At 39.3% G+C, this 22,271-nt stretch overlaps 2 protein-coding genes across 4 annotated transcripts in view; one reads left to right on the top strand and one right to left on the bottom strand.

Annotated features, from left to right (window-relative positions):
• ccn6 (cellular communication network factor 6) overlaps nt 1–6,277 on the top strand; it is a gene marked incomplete at its 5' end in the record, with an annotated part of 15,570 nt that extends 9,293 nt beyond the window's left edge. Inside the window, 2 exons of the mRNA XM_079888692.1 lie at nt 4–64; nt 5,616–6,277. Of these exons, the coding sequence (XP_079744818.1) occupies nt 4–64; nt 5,616–5,894 (340 nt within the window). The 3' untranslated portion in view covers nt 5,895–6,277. The remainder of the gene's footprint in view (nt 1–3; nt 65–5,615) is intronic.
• tube1 (tubulin, epsilon 1) overlaps nt 1–22,271 on the bottom strand; it is a 204,035-nt gene that overhangs the window by 6,123 nt on the left and 175,641 nt on the right. For 2 of the 3 annotated variants that reach the window (XM_079887750.1, XM_079887752.1), the window contains 2 exons: nt 16,597–16,771; nt 14,926–16,116 (listed from right to left, as the gene is read on the bottom strand). In XM_079887750.1, the coding sequence (XP_079743876.1) occupies nt 15,967–16,116; nt 16,597–16,771 (325 nt within the window). In that variant the 3' untranslated portion in view covers nt 14,926–15,966. Of the gene's footprint in view, nt 1–14,925; nt 16,117–16,596; nt 16,772–22,271 lie in introns of those variants that run through there. The other variant, XM_079887751.1, reaches the window with a different exon arrangement.

The raw sequence follows: 22,271 nt of genomic DNA, 5'->3' as shown, positions 1-22,271 counted from the left end.
GAGAAAAGAGCGCCAACTCTGTCTGCTTCGACCATGTGATAAAAATGCTCTAAAGGGACTGAAGGTAAGAGATCTATCCTAACATCACATGCTGGGCAAAGTTAAACTAGAAAATAAAATCAACATGGATTAAGACTCTTGAGCGATACTTTAAAATGTCTTTGCATTGTATACCAAAGAGAGGTAGGACATTGAATTATTGTATTCAGACAGAAGAGGCAGAAAATACATGTACATGTTTTAATATTTAGACCACTTCTATTACTGATTGTTTATCAGGATGTGAAGAGTTTCAACCAGGATAACAAAAAAGTGTTTATTAAAAAAAACTGCTTACCCTACCTTTAAGGCCGTCTTAAGAACTAGTTTGACCAACTAGCAGTTAGTCTTACTTTTCTGATTCAAATTAGACAAATCTAACTTTCATGTAAATGACTTTAAAAAGTTAGGAAGAAAAAATTAGATGACTAACTTTTAAGACGAGTCTAAGCAGTTTATGCAACCGGCCACAAGTGTTACTTGCTGTATTTTATTATCTAATGGAGTGAATTAAGTGTGAATACTTTTTTAAAGGAAATGAAACTTGTTTATCTGCGTACTGAAAATGACAGTTACTAATTGGGTTGGTAGTTGAATAAGAACCAGGGCAATATGATCTCGTCAGCTTTATATAAAGGTGGATTTGCAAGAAAGTAAAAAAACAAAACAAAAAACGTCAATGACCTTTAGTGTCAGGTGTCAGTACTGATGTCAGATTACTCACAGTACTATACTATAGCATTCCTAAAGAGCTTAAGGGAAAATTACAACCATGAGGATCTTGCAGTAAGTTTTTATTGAAACAAACAGTCAAGAACAGGCGTGTTAGTGCCTGACACAAACACAAAAGTCTCAACTGAAAAGAAAACCACCATAACCTGATGTTAATATGCACTTTTAATGAACAGGGCACTATTGGACTTGGCGATAGAGGCACAAATACCAGTTTATTTATTTGGGAACTATTAGATACGGTGCATAAACTAATCTACTACAAAATTAAAATAGCTGATTTTTATTTTATTTTTTACCACCTATACACACATTGTAGTGTTGACTGCCATATTACTTAGTTATTGTAAGAAAAACTGATGTATTTAGACATTTTCCAAATGGTGGCAACAGGGTTGCAACAATCACAAAGCTATAATTCTTTGACATCCAAAGATTGACAATAGGGTTACTGTCACATTCACTGTCTGTCTGCACTACAGTTCCCAGAATCCTCCTTGTTTCCACACCTGAACTCACTCCCTTCATTACCCACCTGTTCATCATCATTATCTGCATCACCTGTCTTGTGTTCATCTGTGTGTGTATTTAAGTTCCTGGTTTTCACTCTTCACTTGTCGGTCAATGTTTATGTTATGCTTTCAGTCATGCTCTGAGCGCACGCTCCCTGTTGTTTGTATTTGCTAAATTTGAGAATTAAAACCTTTGTTTCTTCATCTTCGTGTTCGATAGTGATGGCAAAATGAGGCTTCCTGAACCACTGAGACCTCGCAGCCCATTGCTTCAGCCAAAGGTTCATTACTCGAAGCTTCATTCAGCATTGCTCACTAGTGACACCTAGCTACTGTGCAAAGAAATAGCAGACAAATTAATTCATTCTGAACCAGTGTCGCGCCCCCCCCTCCCTCCCTCCCTCCCTCCCTCCCTCCCTCCCAATGTATATTTTCTAAAAATACTTTTATAAATAAAAATATTTATTTGTAATATAAATATACAAATAAATATTTATATTTATTTGTATATTTATATTTAAATTTATATTTTATAAAAATATTTTTATAAATAAAAATATTTATTTATTTATTTTGTACTCACTGTTGATGTCTGTAACCTTTCATTTGCAATAATAAAAAGACATGATCAGACATTTGTCCATTACTGTGTATAATATAAAATATGTATCTTTCTCTGTCTGAATTTACTTGTGCTGAGTCACACACATAGTTAATTAATTATTCATAAATTGTTTGGATAGTGACAGTATGAACAACAATACTGACACTGTGTTGAGTGCAGTGCTTATGTTAGAGGGAGTGTAATAAAGTACATTTATTCATTTAGCAGATTATAGATAACAGATTAAAGTAAACTGCATCAGAATAGTCCGGAAGGAAGGATTACAATAGATGTTTAATTGAGAAACAGAATTATTTCAAGTGTGTTGGGGTTTAGATGATTCCTCTTCTTGGACAAAATCTCTCTAGCCTTGGAAAAGATCCTTTCACAAGGAACAGAGGATGCAGGGGAACATAAAATGCCAGTGCCAGCTGGTACAAATGAGGATACTGATGCTTCTGTTGAGCCCAGACAGCGGAGGATTCCCTCTTTCTTGCTGGCTCCATTACCAGGAAAAAGGAAGAGTCACAAAAAGCAAACAAATCCAAAAGGGCAATCCAAATCAAAAAGCAGTCCAGTCCAGATCCAAAAATCCAGAGCAATCCAAATAATCTTATCTAATTAATATAACAAGACTATAATATAGCTAGGCCTACTATAATAATAATATACTACAACTATTCTAACCTGATAATGTAATAATATACAGCCCTCACATAATGACACAATAACGACACTGACACTGACAATGATAGTTTTCTAACTCTCTGACTCTCTGACACTACTACAACTGCTTCTACTACTCCTGACAACACCCACAAGGTGGCGCGAGTTTCGAACCGCATTTTATCCGGAAGCGACACTCAGACCGAACCGATGACGTATCCACACAAACCGAGGCCTCGTTTGTCATTAGTCACGTGATTTTCACGTTAACAACACAAGCCTCGAATCGCGGCTTCATCTGGCACGCCCATTTTTTCTCGACACAAGCTCCGACGCCTCGCTTCAAATGTCACATCACTAGTGTTCGACTCCTACATCATCCACCCAGAAGCCTGACAGATTGACCGACCAAAAGAGGAGTCAGCATGGGAATCATTATCACCCCGGTTTACCCAGCTCACTCATTACTCACCACTTTTCAAGATGGACTTTCAGTTGAGAATTACATCGCCGTTATCCTGGAACTCTCTGCTGGGGTAAGCTGGTCAGATGAGGTCTTAAAATCTGTCTTTTGGTTGGGATTAGACGATCATCTGCACCAGCAAGCCCCAGCAGCAGCTTTTCCAGGAACCTTCGCCGGTTATCTTGATCATGTGTTGTGGTTGAGTGGGTCAGCCCTCACCGTTGGTGAGGCTGAGGATGACATCACCACTCAACCACACACACCAGCCATCTTCACCACGCCACCCATCATCATCCGGAATTCAGTCACCAGCACTAGCAATACGGCACTTCACGCCAGTCCAGCCGAGCCTGCACTTTACGTCAGAGCTGCCAAGACCAAGGCAGTATGCGTCGTGCCCGCCGCCCCTGAGGCTGTGAGCGTCATGCCCGCCGCGCCTGAGACAGTGAGCATCATGCCCATCGAGCTGGAGACTAACAGCGTCATGCTCGCAAAGTCCTCTTCACCGCTGGTCCCGTCCAGCACAGAGCCCTCATCGCTGGATCTGCCCAGCACAGAGCCCTCATCGCTGGATCTGCCCAGCACAGAGCCCTCATCGTTGGATCTGCCCAGCACAGAGCCCTCATCGCTGGATCTGCCCAGCACTAGGCCCTCATCGCTGGATCTGCCCAGCACCGAGCCCTCAGCGCTGCCCAGCACCGAGCCCTCTTCGCTGCCCAGCACCGAGCCCTCTTCGCTGCCCAGCACCGAGCCCTCATTGCTGCCCAGCACCGAGCCCTCTTCGCCGCTGGTCCTGCCCAGCTCAGAGTCTTCTTCGCCGCTGGTCCTGCCCAGCTCAAAATCCTCTTCATCGCTGGCTCAGGACTCCATACTGGGGAGCCTCCCCAAGAAAATTTGGGGGGGGGGGGGCCATACGCCTCTGTACCAGCCTGTTCCGCCCTGGTCGCCTGAGGGGACATCACCGCCTTGGCCACCCGGAGGGTCTTCTCCGCCATGGCCACCTGAAGGGTCTTCACCGCCGTGGCCACCTGAAGGGTCCGCATCGCCATGGTCACCCGAAGGGTCCTGTCTTCAACCTGCACCGCCTTGGTTCTGTCGTCTGTCTGCACCGTTGTGATCACCTCCTCCTCTGTCTGTCCTGCCACCATCCTGGAGTCCGTCCTTCTGAACCTGTTCCACCTTCCCGTCACGGACTCCAGGATGCCCACCCCCCCTCCCGTATGCTGCCTTCTTCGGCGCGGGACGCGCCTTGCGGGAGGGGGGAGTAATGTCACATTCACTGTCTGTCATCGTCCTGTCTGCACTACAGTTCCCAGAATCCTCCTTGTTTCCACACCTGAACTCACTCCCTTCATTACCCACCTGTTCATCATTATCTGCATCACCTGTCTTGTGTTCATCTGTGTGTGTATTTAAGTTCCTGGTTTTCACTCTTCACTTGTCGGTCAATGTTTATGTTATGCTTTCAGTCATGCTCTGAGCGCACGCTCCCTGTTGTTTGTATTTGCTAAATTTGAGGATTAAAACCTTTGTTTCTTCATCTTCGTGTTCGACTCCTACATCATCCACCCAGAAGCCTGACAGTTACATCATGTCAAATCAGCTACCTCAGCTGAAATTTGTGCTTTTGTTAAGACTGTTTAAGGAAGGAAGATAGACACGAATTATTAAATAAAAATAGTCAATATTTACCATAAAGTGGGGCCAAAATTCCATATTGTTTTTATTTGAAGCTACACTACAGATCAACCGTATAATAGTGGCAGCATCATTGTTTTAGTTTTACACAGAGATATTAAGTATATTATTAAAACCAGTTGACTTCAGCACTTCATTATGTCAATTGTGTATTTCTAAACTTCTACCCAGTTTCAGGAATGTTTTTTTTTTTTTTAAAGGCTTGTGATTTTAGCTACTTCTGGTCCATTTCCATTTCACAGATTGGATACATGCTAACTGAAGTACTGCAGAATAATACATGTAACAGTTCATGGAATATTGCTTTAGGATTGAAACAAGCTTATTTTCTGTAAGGAAGTGTGGGCCCTGTTTAATTTTATATTTTAATATCGGTTATATATATATATATATTTATATTTGTATAAATGACATTTCTTTTTCTTTATAGAAAGACAATGTACATTTGGACAATGTATTCTGAGAAATCAGACATAGTTTCAGTCAATCTAAATTCAAGTCATCTATGCTAAATAACAGCGATATAAATATAAACAGCAAAAGCGATATAAATACGTCACTGAAAACCAAACATTTACATTAGCAAGGCACAAAAAAAGGAATGTACAAGAATCAATGAATTAAACATTTTCAGGGGTAAAAGCACAGGCTCTGAAAGGGCAAGTGACATTTCCATCAACTGGACTGAAACTCTGTCACACAGGCAGGCCATTCTTCTTCACAACATTGGCAGACAATGCCTAAAAGGATGCTGAAATTCATTATTTCTTATACTCAAGGATATGCAAGTATATTACAGTAAATTACCTAATGAAGCAGAACTTTTCCAAAGTTCTATTTTTGAACCCCAAATCATAAGAAATGAAAGGATTTTTCTTGTAATCCTCTCTTTCATGCACAGATGCCAAGAGGGAAAACCTGCCGAGCGAAGTTCCAGGCCAGTAAAGCGGAGAAGCTCACGCTGTCTGGCTGTAGCAGCGTTAAGAAGCACCGGCCGACATACTGCGGCATCTGCACAGACAAGCGCTGCTGCCTTCCCAACAAGTCCACAATGCTGAACATAGACTTCCACTGCAAAGGAGGATCTAACGTACGCTGGAAGATGCAGTGGATCACGTCTTGTGTGTGTCAGAGGAAGTGTAACGGTGATGACATGTTCTCAGAGCTGCACTTAATATAAAACAGACAAAAAAAAAAAAAAAGGAAGCACACAATGCTTATTAGTTTTACTTAAAGCTAGCTATAGCATATGCACAGTTTTGGCCAGAAATACTCTATGCAAGTATGTAAACGAAGACACAAGTAATTGTCAACACACTCCTGTTGTAAATGTGTTCATGCACTTTGGTGCAGGTAATAAACCTCAGTACCTCAGAGTTGCTTTCAATCGTCTGCCATTGAACTGAATGTGTTGGTTCAGGCAGCTATACGCTTTTATAACATGTAATGGCATGGTTCAGAAAGACCTGATTCAAACTGTTGTTTTACAGTAGTTTACCAAGAAGTGGTAAGACCAAATGTGTTTTCACTAATGAAACTATCCATTTTATTTTTAATGTACAGCGCACGCAGCCATTTGTAAATTGAATGTGTCTGGCTTCGTGTCATCCGCTTAGTAATTTTTAGCTGTACAAAACAGCTTGTAATGCTGCTTGATAATGCAAACTGGCATTTCTTACCATTTTATTTTAATGTATTGTCGTAATTATAAACTAGTTTGTAGCACAAATAGTTGTAATGTTTACTGCACTTTGTTATTTTTCTAGTTATTTACCTATAGCAGCTAATGAATCAGAAGTCTCACACATTCACAAAAATATATTTTTCCACAATGTAAAATAAGGTGGATAGTGTCCCTAGAGTCGACGCAGAAAGTGCAGTGTGTACTTGTTTTATGAAATGACTTTCATAAGCACGTAAAATTGTGTCTGCATTCACATATTTGAGTAGAGTATGTTTCAGGCCTAAACGCCCAACTGTCTGAACAAATCAAAATCAGTGTTTTACTCTGTTGTTTGGAATATGGCAAGTAAAGAAGAAGGGGAGACATTTTCTAAACACTTTAATGAATCAATGTCAAACATGTTAATACAAGTCTTGCTTTAACTATGACTCAAATCCTCAGTCACAGGTACCTGTAGAGATAACACTGCATTATCAAGTAAACTTGTAGTATAACATGCTGACCTTCCAAAAACTCAACTCAGAGGTTAAACATTGATACATGCTTCTGAGTAAGTCAAAAGTCAGAATAATTTAAACCTCTTTAAAAAAAAAAAAAAAAAAAACACATCTACACTACACATTATCCTGGAGTGAAGCTCAACCAACTAGAGGTGACACAGAAAACAGAAATCGTGCCAAAGGCAAGATCTATAATGGAATACCCAGGGAAAGTCATCCTTTTGCATTCCTATTCATGTTCAACTGCATAAATATTCATGAAGGAAAAATATATTTTTCATAGCTTTAGAAGGTCTGAACCTACGGAAGAGTATTAGGGCCAAGCAATAATAAAAAAATAAAACCATCTCAAGATTAAAGTCATTATAATGCGAGATTAAACTCGTTAAATTTCGAGAAAAAAAGTCGAAATACAATCTTGAGAATAAACTCATTAAATATGGAGAATAAAGTCGTTGTGTTTCGAGAAAAAACTCGTTAAATTTCGAGAAAAAAGTCGAAATACAATCTTGAGAATAAACTCATTACATTACGAGAATAAAGTCGTTGTGTTTCGAGAAAAAAACTCGTTAAATTTCGAGAAAAAAAGTCGAAATAATCGTGAGAATAAACTCATTAAATTTCGAGAATAAAGTCGTTGTGTTTCGAGAAAAAAAGTTGAAATGAAATGTAGAGAATAACGCATTCGATCAGAGTTCATTGCATACGAGGCTGAATCCAGTTACTTATTCGTTATTGACGCGCGGACCTCCCCTTTAAATGACGCAACGCTTCCTTAAGCACCCTGTGTGTATGGCATTGCTCGCACCAAGCTCTGTTAGAAATGAATGAAGAAATTCTGCATTTCTCAGCCATATACGGGGTGCGTTAAATCCGACTAAAGGGAGTAATAAAGCATATATTGATCTAGTGGAAACCGAAATATTGGCACAAATTTCTGTAGGCTACCGGGTTTTTTTTATGGACTAAAGTTTTAAATGGGACAAACAAATTCAGAGTCGCCTTATTGCGCCATCATTCCTACTAGTTGTGCATTTTCTAGGCCGCATCAGAGGGTGCGTTAAAGTGCACATTATCCCATTATAGAAGAGCTGTTGTCTAACGAAATCCAAATTTTAAGCAGTTTTTACTGTGGAATTATTGTTTTATGAAGCTTTGAACTTGACACATTACACAATGCACAAAGAGCAGTCTAGCATTTTCTGCATAATTCATGGCGCTGTTTCTCACCCGCCTATAGGGTGCATTAAAGTGGACATTATTCCATGATAGTAGGCTACAGCTCCTCCTCTAGCCGACCGGCTTTGTTACTGAAAGAAAGTCTAAAATATAGCTTGACTAAGTGATCCAACTCTGCCATGTCCTCTGTCAGTAGGCTATGCAATGAACACTGATCGAATGCGTTATTCTCTAAATTTCATTTCGACTTTTTTTCTCGAAACGCAACGACTTTACTCTCGAAATTTAATGAGTTTATTCTCACAATTATTTCGACTTTTTTTCTCGAAATTTAACGAGTTTTTTTTCTCGAAACACAACGACTTTATTCTCGAAATTTAATGAGTTTATTCTCGAAACACAATGACTTTATTCTCGAAATGTAATGAGTTTATTCTCAAGATTGTATTTCGAATTTTTTCTCGAAATTTAACGAGTTTTTTCTCGAAACACAAGGACTTTATTCTCGATATTTAATGAGTTTATTCTCAAGATTGTATTTCGACTTTTTTTCTCGAAATTTAACGAGTTTAATCTCGCATTATAATGACTTTAATCTTGAGATGGTTTTATTTTTTTATTATTGCTTGGCCCTAATCCTCTTCCGTACTGAACAGAAGACAAGATAAAAGTAATTTAAAATAGAGCATTAATGTGGTGCAGTATTTGGGGAAAGATAATATTAATATAAATAATATATTCAGGGGCAAACTGACGTCAAGAGTCGGATGAACCGGCACAGTACACACTCCCATCGGTAGCTGCCGCAGTGCTGTGCATTTGCATAGAGCTGAACTCTCTTGAACTTTGCAACAATTGACTTCCAGACAATTAGTCACTGTATATTGTTATTTCTTACCATTTTTGTACCTGGACAGTGCTGTTAAAAGACCAAATTCAACATACACCTTATTGATGATGCATCCTACATATGGGCAGACAGATAAACCTTTAACACAATATGAACGCAACACACTTAACTGCATGTTAAGCGTTTTTCCAAAGAAAATCATTATAGAGAAAATGTTTGATATGGCTTAATGCATTAAGATCATATTCTGGGCTTGTGTGTTCCTGTATATAGCATGCATCATCAATAAGGTGTATCCTGAATTTGATCTTTTAAATAGTACATGAAGCCACGTTAAATGTTTAGGATGTCCTGCTGTTTGGAGTGATTGAAATACTGTGGTGGGTGCCATTTATGGATCACAGGTGTCCAGAACTTGCTTTTCTGTTCACATATATTTGAGAGGTGATCTTAATATTCATGGCTTGTAACAGATTCATAATTGACAGGCCTGTGCTGCAGTTGTATGGGTGTTTTGCTCTCCAGGTCTCTGTGCCAGTCATGGGACTGAAAACTATGAATTGCTGTATGTGTGAACAGCTCTTGAGAATTTGACCCACCTATAGGGTATCTGTATGCAGTACTGGGCAGATTAATTGCAAACTGTAGTCTTGTACTAATTTCAAATTACATGACAATAATTGTAGTTAGTAATGTAATCTATATTACCCATTTTAGGTAATGTATTCGGACTACTTTTAGATTACTTTTGATCAAACTTGTTAAAAATCTCAGGGGTCTCCAAGAAAATTTTTTAGGTCAAAGGGGTTTGTCTGACCAAAAAAAAAGTTTGGGAATCCCTGCATTACATGAACAAATAATTATAAACATGAAAACAGCAATGACATTACACATTCAACGTTTTCTAGGATTTAAATATTTTTGTCACTGCTGATGCGTAGCTGTGAAACACTCTTTACCATATCCAGTGTTTAGTAGTTCCACATTGTGAACATAGTCAAAGCTAAACCGTATGATACAATCAGATTTTTTAGAAAAGAAAATATAAGGGTAAAAAGAAGAATTAGTGAGAATGAATAAATTATGAATAATTTACTGCCATTGTGTGAATACGTAATCATATAATCTATAAAAAGTAACTGTAATCTGATTATGAGCATTTTAAAACATACTGTAATATAATCTAATTACAAGTACTAAATTTTTGGAATCTGATTACGTAATCCATGACATTTAATCAGTTAATACCCATCACTGTCTGTATGTTTAAGGATATTACATTTAAGACCTTTTATGACTTTATGCAAGAATTTAAGATTGAATTTAATTAAAAACCTATGAGGTATTAAAATGTTTTAAGGGAAACATAGCTTCAAACACGACAACACGATCAATGAACTGTATCACTGGTCATTAGAGAATGACAAAAATACTTCAGGGACCTGCAACAACTGATTAAACAGGCATAAATTAAATCTGAATGAATGATTATAGGGATATGAAAACAAGTGTAAAGTAAAAATACAGCTAACCTACAAACAAATCATCTGCCAACAGGTCAATATAGAGAGAGCCATATTAAATGAGGATGAGAGTTTGACTATGCCAATGACAAGACTATAGAATTGACAGTGTGTGTTAATCTAGTATTACATAAAGTGGCATTTCTTGTGTTTTACTGAAGTGTAATAAAAAATGAATCTGTGTTTCCTTCTATTAAAACTACATTATTCAGGCAATGTTTGATATTATGACTATTTTATTCACTTTTTCGTACACAAAAACAAACAACATTTTACAGGTGAAGTGGCACTTGTACATGGATGGGCAATTCCTTTCCCTGAAGGCTACTGTCCTGCAGAGATGAGGTACATCCCTGATCCAACACCTCTATAAACAAATCTAACCAAAGTCTTCAGGATTACTTGATAATTACAGGTAGGTTTGTTAGATTAGGGATGGAGCTCAACTCCGCAGTACCAGAACTGTCCATCAATGCACTAGTGTCACCAAAACTCTGTTTGTCTGTTATAGATCCACAGATCCACTCCGAATTCACACCACTGGTTGAGCCAATGTTTCTATGGGCCCTATCATACACCCGGCGCAATGCAGCGGCAGGCGCGACGCAAGTGTTTTTTGCTAGTTTCAGCCCGACACAGTTTTTATTTTCACGTCCTGCTTTAAATAGCAAAATGCATTTGCCCATTTGTGCGCCCATGTCTGAAATGGTCTGAAATGATGGTCTGAAATGATGTGTGTTCAGGTGCATTGTTGGCGGGTTGCTATTTTGAGGAACTGAAATTGACAAACAAAAACCTGGTCTAAAGTCAATGGTGCAGTATTTTTTTTTGTTATTTAAAGGGCGCATTAGTAATGTGTGCCTATAGGCGGGTCCACAACGCGTGTACAATCAGCTTATTACACACACAGGAACGCGCATCGGCACACAAACATGGCAAATATTAAAAATGAAAGGATTACAATGTAAGAGATTACTATTGTGTACATAAAGCTATGGTGGAATCCGGCTTGTCCCGTAGATGGTCCGTTTCCTCGCTGGAGAAGCGTTCAGTTTTTTTGCTTGCAAATTCCGGCATGTAAATAGCGAATCCACCATGGCGCGAGCACAACTGGCTTTTAAAGGGAATGGGAGATGAGACTCTGATTGGTTTATTGCACATAAAGCCCAAAACACACCCATTACTCATTAAGAGAATAGGGACATGCTTTTAGACCATGCGCTGGGAGTGCCGACCATTTTTCACGCCGTTAAACTAGCAAAAGTGGATTTGAATGCCCTAAATGCACTTGCGCTGTGCGCTTAGATCGTTAAAATAGGGCCCATAGTCTCTACAACAGAGACAGTTAACATCAAGAAAATATTGGTCCAAAAATTTGAAAGTATTGTTTATTATACATGTAGATCACTTTGTCTAGTATCAAAGACTACGTACACAAAAAGGCCTGTTCTGGTCGTAATTGTTTCTCATGGGGCCGTAAGATATTCTTAATGTAGCATCTGGACCAATCAGACTATATATATAGGTGCTGGTCATAAAATTAGAATATCATCAAAAAGTTGATTTATTTCAGTAATTCCATTAAAAAAGTGAAACTTGTATATTATATAGACTCATTACATGCAAAGTGAGATATCTCAAGCCTTTATTTGTTATAATTTTGATGATTATGGCTTACAGCTTATGAAACCCACGAAATCAAAATCCCAGAAAATTAGAATATTACATGAAATCACACAGTAATTATACAGTAATACCATGGTCATTGAACCAGGTTTTGGTTATTTTGGCAGTGTGGGCCGGTGCAAATCCTGCTGGAAAATGAAGTCAGCATCTCCATAAAGCTTGTCTGCTGAAGGAAGCATGAAGTGCTCTGGAAATGTCCTGGTAGACGGCTGCGTTGAGTGGACAGCACAGTGGACCAACACCAGCCGATGACATGGCTCCCCAAACCAACACAGACTGTGGAAACTTCACACTGGATTTCAAGCATCTTGGATTGTGTGCCTCTCCATTCTTCCTCCAGACTCTGGGACCTTGGTTTCCAAATGAGATGCAAAATTTGCTCTCATCAGAAAAGAGGACTTTGGTCCACTGTGCTTTATTAAATCCAGAGTCAACGCAGGCGTCGACCAGGACATTTTTAGAGCACTTCATGCTTCCTTCATTTTCCAGCAGGATTTGCACCTGCCCACACTGCCAAAAGAACCAAAACCTGGTTCAATGACCATGGTATCACTGCGTAATTACTGTGTGATTTCATGTAATATTCTAATTTTCTGAGATTTTGATTTTGTGGTTTTCATAAGCTGTAAGCCATAATCATCAAAATTATAACAAATAAAGGCTTGAGATATCTCACTTTGCATGTAATGAGTCTATATAATATACAAGTTTCACTTTTTTAACGGAATTACTGAAATAAATCAACTTTTTGATGATATTCTAATTTTATGACCAGCACCTGTATATATATATTATATTTAATGAATAATCCAGCAAACTCACTCTCCCAACAAAGGTCTGTGAAACTTCCCCCAAAACTAACATCCCAAATGAAGCAAACACATTGGCAGAACCCAGTGTCCTGTTACAGGAAACATTAGCCCCATTCACACAGCGCGATGATCCCGGCAAATTGCCGGGAAATTGCCAGAACGCCTTCTGTGTGAGCGCAAACATGACCCGGGATTGATGCCGGCACCGATGCCAGGTTGGGGACCAAGTAACATTGCCGTGTTCAGTCCTGGAACGTGCGCTGTGTGAACAAAAGCCGTAATAATGCCGTGTTGTAGTGATGACGCTGAAGCCGGGATCGTTTGCCAGCTAGTGAAACGGTACGTAATGCTTAAGTTTATGATCAAAATAGAGAAAAAAATGCACAAGCGTGGTTTGTCAAGAGAGAAATCTCAGCTCATAAGCAAACTTAAGACGCTGCTGAGACATTACAAGTCACATCGATGTCACGTGTCTTTACGGGATTTTTACGGGTTGTGTGTGAACGCACACTCTGATTCCGGAAAATCACTGGCAGTGTGAATGAATCAAAATCAAATGAACCCGGGTCAAATCCCGGGTCACTTTATCCGTGTATTTTCAGGAATCTCTGTGTGAAAGGGGCTATTAAGACTGATAAGACTTTTACGACCCAAAAGGAATTTGCAGAGAGTTGTGACTCTCACTTAATTCTTGCTGAGAAGGAGAAATAAACCCTTTTAATCCTATATATTCTATATATAACCACTTGAGAAATGTTTAAACATGTATCTAATTTTCCCATCTCATGATTTTCCTTTTATGTGGTTTGGCCTATGTATTCATTCTCTCTTTTAAACTCTTTTGGATTAATGTTTCAGACTTGCATACTATGGTTAACCAAAGTCATATGTGTAGATATGTGTACATTCTTTTGTTAAACACGCAATCAAATTACATGTTCAAAGGCCTGCTTGAACAAAAGGTCGAAAAGAAATTCCCTTCAAAGGGAACAACTTCTTATTGGCTCACAACCCTCAAGAGGGTGTGACATCTTCCCACTTTAAAAATCACTGATCACAAGATCACACCTCTTAGTCCCTTTTCTGAAATCCTGATGAAAAGGATTTGAAGATGATGCTGAACTAGAAGTTTTCTAAGGACCCCCAAGCTTGTGCCAGGCTGCAGCCTTGTCTTTCCATTCACCAAAGATCCTCTGACTCCCACTGGTTCTCTCTCATCAACACCACATCAGCAAAGATCAACTGGAGCCTCAACAAATTGCATCAGGACAGTTTAACTCAAATGGGCGAGACATGCAAGTATCGAACTTAGTCTCATTATTTGATACATTAAGTATCCTTACCCCTTTTAAAGAAGGGCGTGTTAGAACTAAACTGATGGTTTGCTCAAGGCTGTTGATCTGCTGAATTTCAAACAATGCAATAACTTCTTGCTTTCCTGTATTCTGCTTCAGCTCTCTTTCCCTTGGTAAACTGTGTGCATGTATGAATGTGTTAGAGTAGTTTAAGTGTTTAGTCTAATTAATAAAGTCGTGTTCATATCACACGTAAAGTTGTCCGTGTCTCAAGCTCATACTGTTCCTAGTCCCTAATCATGTAGATTTTGACTACAGGCTCTGAATAGTACTGTACAGTAAGAAAGACATGTCCCTTACCCCGGAAATGTACATTTCAGTAAAATTAATAAACAATTACCGTAACACTGAGTGTTCATGGCACAAACAGGTTAATTGATTGTAATATTAATTTTACTACATTAAGTTAATTCTATTAACTGATCCAAATATTCATAATTAATTGTAACAAGTTATGATTGATTAATAATACTTACTTAGAGCTGATTTGCAACATAATCATTTACAGGGGCTGGTCGGTGATTTTATTGCTGTCCGAATCCAGAATGTCAGTGTTTTTCTACCACCACAAGTGCAAAATCCCCGGCCGAATTACCTTGTTTTTTTGTTGTTGTTTTTTTTTATAAACACCAAGGTCGTGAGGTGATTTAATTGCTATCCGAATCCACATCACTGAGTTTACAAGAAGAGATCAATTGAAAATGTACTGTTTAAATCCTTTTTGTCCACTGCTGAGCACCATAGGATAATGATTATGCTTTGCTGTAATTTGGATCCATTTTAAAGAGTTAGCCGACTTACACTTTTATTACTGAAATGCTGTAAAGTATTTACAAGAACAATGTGCACTTTCATCACCACTCAAAGGATAAAGAAAAGCAAGCAAACATTTGAAATAGCAGAAACTATATACATTTAAAAATATAAACCAAGCAGCTTTATGTTTACCTCATGTCAATAAGATGCTGTATTAACTTATTTCTGCTCATTTCCACATTTTTAAAATGACATCCATTATTTTGAGATAAAAAAACAAATAATTAGGATATTATTTTCCTATTTTTAAATAAAATATGAATTTATTCTAATTCCAAGCATATGACATCTTATTTACAGCAGACAATCATGCGAATGACCATATCAGCAGTGTGTTCCAGAGTTCGTAGGATCACAAAACTCGCTCCTCAACAGCGAATAATTCGCCATCCGAATGCATGAGTTTAACACTGAGGTGCCATGCAAATGTATTTACAGATGTCCACAGGAAAAACGATTACCATCCGAATAGGGCTAAAGATGGTGTATTACAATGAAAGGGAGAAAGTGCAGTGTGCAATATGGTGGAATAAGTCCTGCCTTCTAACTAAAAGACCAAATCGCTGATTAGTAAAGTATTTGCGTCCCTGCAGCTGCTGTTAATGCTTTTAAAAAAGCATAAGAAACAACATTTATGAGACAGTTGTTGTAAGATTTCATTGGTGATTTTAAATATGAAATTTAATCGTAAGCTTTGTGAACAGCTTTGGAGAATTTGATGTTTCCCAATTCAAAGAGATAGGAGCTGTACTTGCATGACTGAAATAGCTGCCCGAGAGGAGTTTCAAAGATGGCCGCCGACTGAAATGACTTGCCTTGAAAGGGTCTTTGCTAGTATACACAGCAGTCAGGTGGCGATGGTGAGTCTGGGCGCATTGGGCATGAGAGGGTATTCCAGGTGTGTGTAGTCATCAATAAGATCTGAGATAGATGATAGTGCCTCATTAAACCCAGCCAACTCCATGCCATCCACTGCTAGATAATGATGCAAGTGAGCCTGAGGGCAGAACAAACAAAACACCATTAATACATACTGTACATATGGACACTAAAATATAGGAATGTGAAGCAAAATATCAAACTGTGTAGCTTTTATTTTAAATGAAAAATTTAAATGGTCACAAGTTTGAGAGACAATACAACTATTTTCAAAGGTGAAATGTGTAACTGTTTAAGTCAAAATACTTTTCAGTAAGACATAAGACAACTTAAGCCATTTGGTTTCCCTGAAAAGTTTAAGTCCTATGGCGCTATCATCCCAACCATGAGCCGGATTCACGAAACAAGAAACATTCTTAAAAACACAATTCTCCTTTACTTGACATCATAAAAGCCCAACGTATGACATGAAACCATTTACTTCCCCTTAAACTGTCATCATTGAGAAAACTAGTGTCTGTGCAATAAAAAAAAAAACAGAAGGCAATTATGAATATGTGACGTGTGATATGCTATACAGTGGTGCTTTGGGACACACCTTCCTACGGTAGAGTTTCACAAAACGTTCCCTTAGTTCAAAAAAGGTAGATTTCACACATGTGTTGTTGGCTAAGGCCAACAGAGAATGTGAGTGACACACAGGAGGGACTGAACACAGGCTAGTCTTCCATCCCTCCTGATTCCATGGGACAAATGGCAGGGTGGGCTTTAGCCTAAAAAAGAAGAAAAAAGAAGAACACAGATTATTCTTTAGGCTACTTCGAAATAGAGAGATGCAAGTAAATAATCAAGGATTATATACAGATCACTTCATTAAAAGAGAGATATACTATAGCTCTATTCCTACTTACAGCATTTTAAAGCATCACAGGAGTGCTCCTAATGCAAAGTCTTTCAAATAGTAGACAACAACAACCACAAAAAAGATGCTGCGAGTTGGCCAAAATGTAGGACAGCAACTTTCAAGGATAAGACAGTGGATGAAACTAAAGAATTTTAAATAATCATATTTCATTAAAGTTGCGGTATGCAACTTTTACCTCTCTATCGCCATCTCTGTTTGAAACATAAAATTGCAAGTTACTTTAGTTTTTTTTTTTTTTTCGTGAGTATTTTGAGTAGTTATTATTTATTAGTGCTTCAGCACTGCTCCTCTGCGTGGATAAATCAGTGATCACAAATCAGAATGGATCTGACATTGTACATCGACATGACAATAAGAAGTATGTCCTATTAGGCCACATGTGTCAAACTATGCTCCTGGAGGGCCACTGTCCTGCAGAGTTTATCTCCAAAACACCTGCCTGGAAGATTCTAGTAATCCTGAAGACATTGATTGGCTGGTTCAGGTGTGTTAAATTAGAGTTGGAGCTAAACTGAGTTTGACAACCCTGTACTAGGCATGTATCCGAAAATATGTCATCTGAACAAGTAACACATCTGCCGATTTTGTTCTGAACAAATGAAAACATAAATGTATTAAATTAAATCACATTACTGATGTTCAAATCTAACAACTGCTCAGTCAGATCAGATCACACATTGCAAATTAACTAGCTAGCTTTTGAGCCACCGAAATGTCTTTACTGCTCAGGATTCTCCAGACGTCAACGACGACATTTAAAAGCACAATTAAAAGCAGTCATCTAGATGAAAAGCTTAAAGGTGCCCTAGAATGGATTGTGTTATTATTTTATAATGTTTCCTGGGGTGCCCTTATAATGTTAGTATGTTTTTTAGATCTAAAGTTGTTATAATTTAGAAATAAAAGGCATATTTCCTAGCCTGATTTCATCCTCTGATTTGAACACTCTGTTTGAAGGGGCATGTCTGCTGAGAGACTTCAGAGTAAACGCCCTCTGCTGTGATTGGCTGACATGCTTGCATATGAAATATCTGGCATTACATGTAGAACTATCTGGAAAACTTTTACTATTACAGCTTTTATACATTTTTACTATTACAGCTATCGAGATTAATGAATCGTGAGAAGTTTTTAGCACAATTTTCCACCGGACAAAATTGCGATTGTTAACTCATGATTTCTGTTCTGTCTGTGCGCACCAATCTTGCACTTCTATCTACTCCTCAACCAGACCACCTAGAGACTTCGGGTTTTCGGCATTATGTTAAGGAAGGTTTAATCTCGGGAACGCACAAAAAAAATCCAGGAAAAGATTTACTATCTCTTAGTGTTGTGATCCCATGACGTCAGAAAATTGCGTTAAAACACTCACTGAGTTTTTATTACTTGTTTAAGTATTTAGATCTATTCCCATCACATAAAATGTTGCAGTGATGAGCATTGAGCAGATGACAGCCTGTTGATCGCGTGAATGAAGATCTTATCACTGCAACGCAGTTTCTGCGAGAAACGACGTGAAGTTGAGCGTTTAGTCACTGGCTTGATTTACTGATGCATAAACAGTATTGAACGACTTTGAGACAAAGATTATCTGTCTGAACTTGAACAATTACGCATCAGAAATTCACATAACCCACTGGTTCTCCAGAGGCTCGGATGAAGGAACTAAAAAAATACTTTTGTGTTCATTTGTACATCCAAACACTGAGCAACTGCCATGCTTCGTTCGCTCGTTTGCAAGCCATGATGTCTCTCGAGGAAAAAACAATATTGCGCTGGATCTAGATAACACAGTGTAAATTATCGTTAATAAAATCACTACTTACCGCTTGCGGGAATATAACGTTAGTTGAAATTGCCCCCTTCGTCAGTATGAGACGCTGAGAGACGCCTGGCTGCTTGATATTGTTCCAGGTTAGAGAAACAGTCCGTGGTGAAATGGGCAGAGCAAACTAACAACTTCAAATTAAACTGTAGCGGTATCCGATTATAGATAGATAGATAGATAGATTATAGACAGATCTGCCATTTTCCCTATGATCCTCGCTTGTTTCTTCACCTGCAGAGCTTCCGATGATTCGGCTTGAGATGTGCCTGGCATTGAACATGGGCTGGCATATGCAAATTTTTGGAGGCGTACATATTAATGATCCCGACTGTTGCGTCACAGTCGGTGTTATGTGGAGATTCGCCTGTTTTTCAGGGGTGTTTTTCAAAAACGAGATTTAAATAAGAAGGAGAAAACTATGGTGTTTGAGACTCACTGTATGTCATGTCCATGTACTGAACTCTTGTTATTTAACTATGCCAAGATAAATTCAATTTCACATTCTAGGTGCATTAAGCGATTTCTGAAAAACACTGTTTAAAGTGGATCGGACTGAGCACCACAACAAACCAGCCACTACCAATCAGAGGTAGTAGGGGGCGAGTCCACCCATGATGGGGGAGAGTGAGCTAATCAGCAGTAGGGGGCGTTCCACTCATGATGGGGGAGGAGAGAGAGTGAGTCAATCAGCAGTAGGGGGCGTGTCCACTCATGATGGGGGAAGAGAGAGAGTGAGTCAATCAGCAGTAGGGGGCGTGTCCACTCATGATGGGGGAGGAGAGTGAGTGAGTCAACCAGTAGTAGGGGGCATGTCCACTCATGATGGGGGAGGAGAGAGAGTGAGTCAACCAGTAGTAGGGGGCATATCAACTCATGATGGGGGAGGAGAGAGAGTGAGCCAATCAGCGCAGTAGGGGGCATGTCCACCCATGATGGGGGAGGAGAGAGAGTGAGTCAATCAGCAGTAGGGGGCATGTCCACCCATGATGGGGGAGGAGAGAGAGTGTCAATCAGCAGTAGGGGGCGTGTCCACTCATGATGGGGAGGAGAGAGAGTGTCAATCAGCAGTAGGGGGCGTGTCCACTCATGATGGGGAGGAGAGAGAGCAGTAGGGGGCGTGTCCACTCATGATGGGGGAGGAGAGAGAGTGAGATAAGGCTTGTTCGACTTCATGCAGCTCTGTGCAGACCGATCGGCGGCTGACTTGAAGCAGTGCATGCCGGTTAGAAATTTTGTCCGATTTGATACAGCGCCGACGCCACGTGACTGTGACGTATGCCATCAAAGTACCGCGAGAGCGATTCGAGAGTAGCCGGAGAACTCAGCCAGCGCAGCTTCTCAAGAGCGGCTGCAATGGGCTGCACGAGCTCTGATGACGACACAGCTGTTCCACGATGGGCCGGATTCACCGCATGACAACGATCACGTGTGTTTCGTGTTTATTCGAAAACCTTTAGTTCCTCTAAAGCTCACAAATCATTTTTTTTATAACAGTAAACACTCTTTTCATGTAGTTGCAATGTTATATTGTGCCATGTTTATCAAATTAAAACTGATTAAAAAAAGTAGACTCCACTTCATTGATAGTAGGCTAGCTTATGTTGAACGAAAATGTCTCTGAAACATCTGTGTATTATTTGGCAAATATTGCATTTATTTCACTTCAGCTGTGGTAAAGTATGCAAACACCACAGGAGTGGTCACTACGGGAACCAGAAAGTGTCCGACTTCATGTCTCCGTTTGCAGCTCCTCCCCGCCTGCACGCGGCTACTCTCGCCGATCGGTTACATCCAGCTGTAGTCGATGTCGAACACACCCTCAATCAGCAGTAGGGGGCGTGTCCACTCATGATGGGGTAGGAGAGAGAGTGAGTCAATCAGCAGTAGGGGGCGTGTCCACTCATGATGGGGGAGGAGAGAGAGTGAGTCAATCAGCAGTAGGGGGCGTGTCCACTCATGATGGGGAGGAGAGAGAGTGAGCAAGAGGGAGATTGACTGTAGAGAGAGAGATGGCTGAGAGACATTAAAAAAGAGAAAAAGAAAAGGGTTATGATCAGGCAAGAGCTTTAGAACCCGTGTAATTATTAGAAAAGCTTTACAGCGCTGGAGGCTGTTTCTGCTCCATACATGAATAACATTTGTTTTGAGTGTGTGCTGCTGGCTAACATCGTTTTTTGGGTTGACTTTAAGAGTGTTTTCACATATAGTTCATTTTAAAAGAACCAAATCCAGTTTGGAAAATCCAGAAAGCGAACCAGCCGAAAGTGACCTCAGTGTTCACAATATAGTGGACTCAAAAGAGAACCCGGTTTCTTTTTTGATCCTCTTCTGCATTGAAGTGATCTCAGACCCTTTCTTGTTCACACCACAACCTCAAAAGAACTCAGATCCCAGCTCAGATCCCAGCTCTCTGCATTTTGCATGTGCACTCTTCCACCTTTGACAACATCTGTCAGACAAGCACAAGAGCTTGCACGCAAAATTTCATCCAGGCTGCCGTAGAAGGGACGGGAATCCTTAATTTCAGCGGACTCCCTGCTTCAACACATTTTGTCACGGGTGCTCATGTACTTCTGTCTTCTTCTTTTTACGTGGCATTGTAACGCTGTTCTTCTGTTATACCCTCTTTTAGGGGTGGCCGATATGGCAAAAAATATCATATCATGACTTTTTCAGGAAAAATCACGATTCATTATTTTATCACAATACTTTTCATGTTGTTTTTACCATTTTGCAAGTAATAAATAATAATAATAATAATAAAAAAACATTTTTAAATAAAATGCTACAGACTTCACTTTAAAATTAATACATTGATTCTTATTTAAGCTACTGAAGTTTTTCAGTGAAGATCAGTGAGTGATTTTCTCTTTTGTTGTTTTAATTAAAGGATTAGTTCACCCCAAAATGAAAATTTCCTAATAATTTACTCACCCCAATGCCATCCAAGATATCCATGTCTTTCTTTCCTCAGTGGGAGAGAAATTATGTTTTTTGAGGAAAACATTTCTGGATTTTTCTTCTAACAATGGACTTCATTGGTTACCATCGTTTTTAAGTCCCAATCAATGCAGTTTCAAAAGTCTTTGAAGTGTTTAAACGGGCTGTACGCGATCACAGCTGAAGAAGAGCTTGTGACCCTATCTAGCAAAACGATAGGTCATTTTCAAAAAAAAAAAAATTATAATTTATAGACTTTTTACCTTCAATAGTTCGGATTGAGCTGATCAACAAACGGTCAGGGAACCACGTCATCACGTTGAAAGGTCACGCTGGCGCCGGCAGAAGTACCGCCCCACTGTTTACAATGCGACCATACGTAGGAGGAGAGTTCAAATAGTATTGTTTGCTATTATATATATATATATAGTAATAGTATTCAGTGAATATGAATATGAATAGTATATGAATAACATTCTGATGAATATGAATAGTAGTTCAAATAGTATTGCCGGCGCCGGCGTGACCTTTCAACTTGATGACGTAGTTCCCTGTCCATTTGTTGATCAGCTCAATCCGA

The sequence above is a fragment of the Squalius cephalus genome (assembly GCF_949319135.1).
Source record: "Squalius cephalus genome assembly, chromosome: 12".
Classification (NCBI taxonomy): Eukaryota; Metazoa; Chordata; class Actinopteri; order Cypriniformes; family Leuciscidae; genus Squalius; species Squalius cephalus.
The sequence above is the reverse complement of the archived record's forward strand: the minus strand, read 5'-3'. Positions and strand labels throughout refer to the sequence as shown.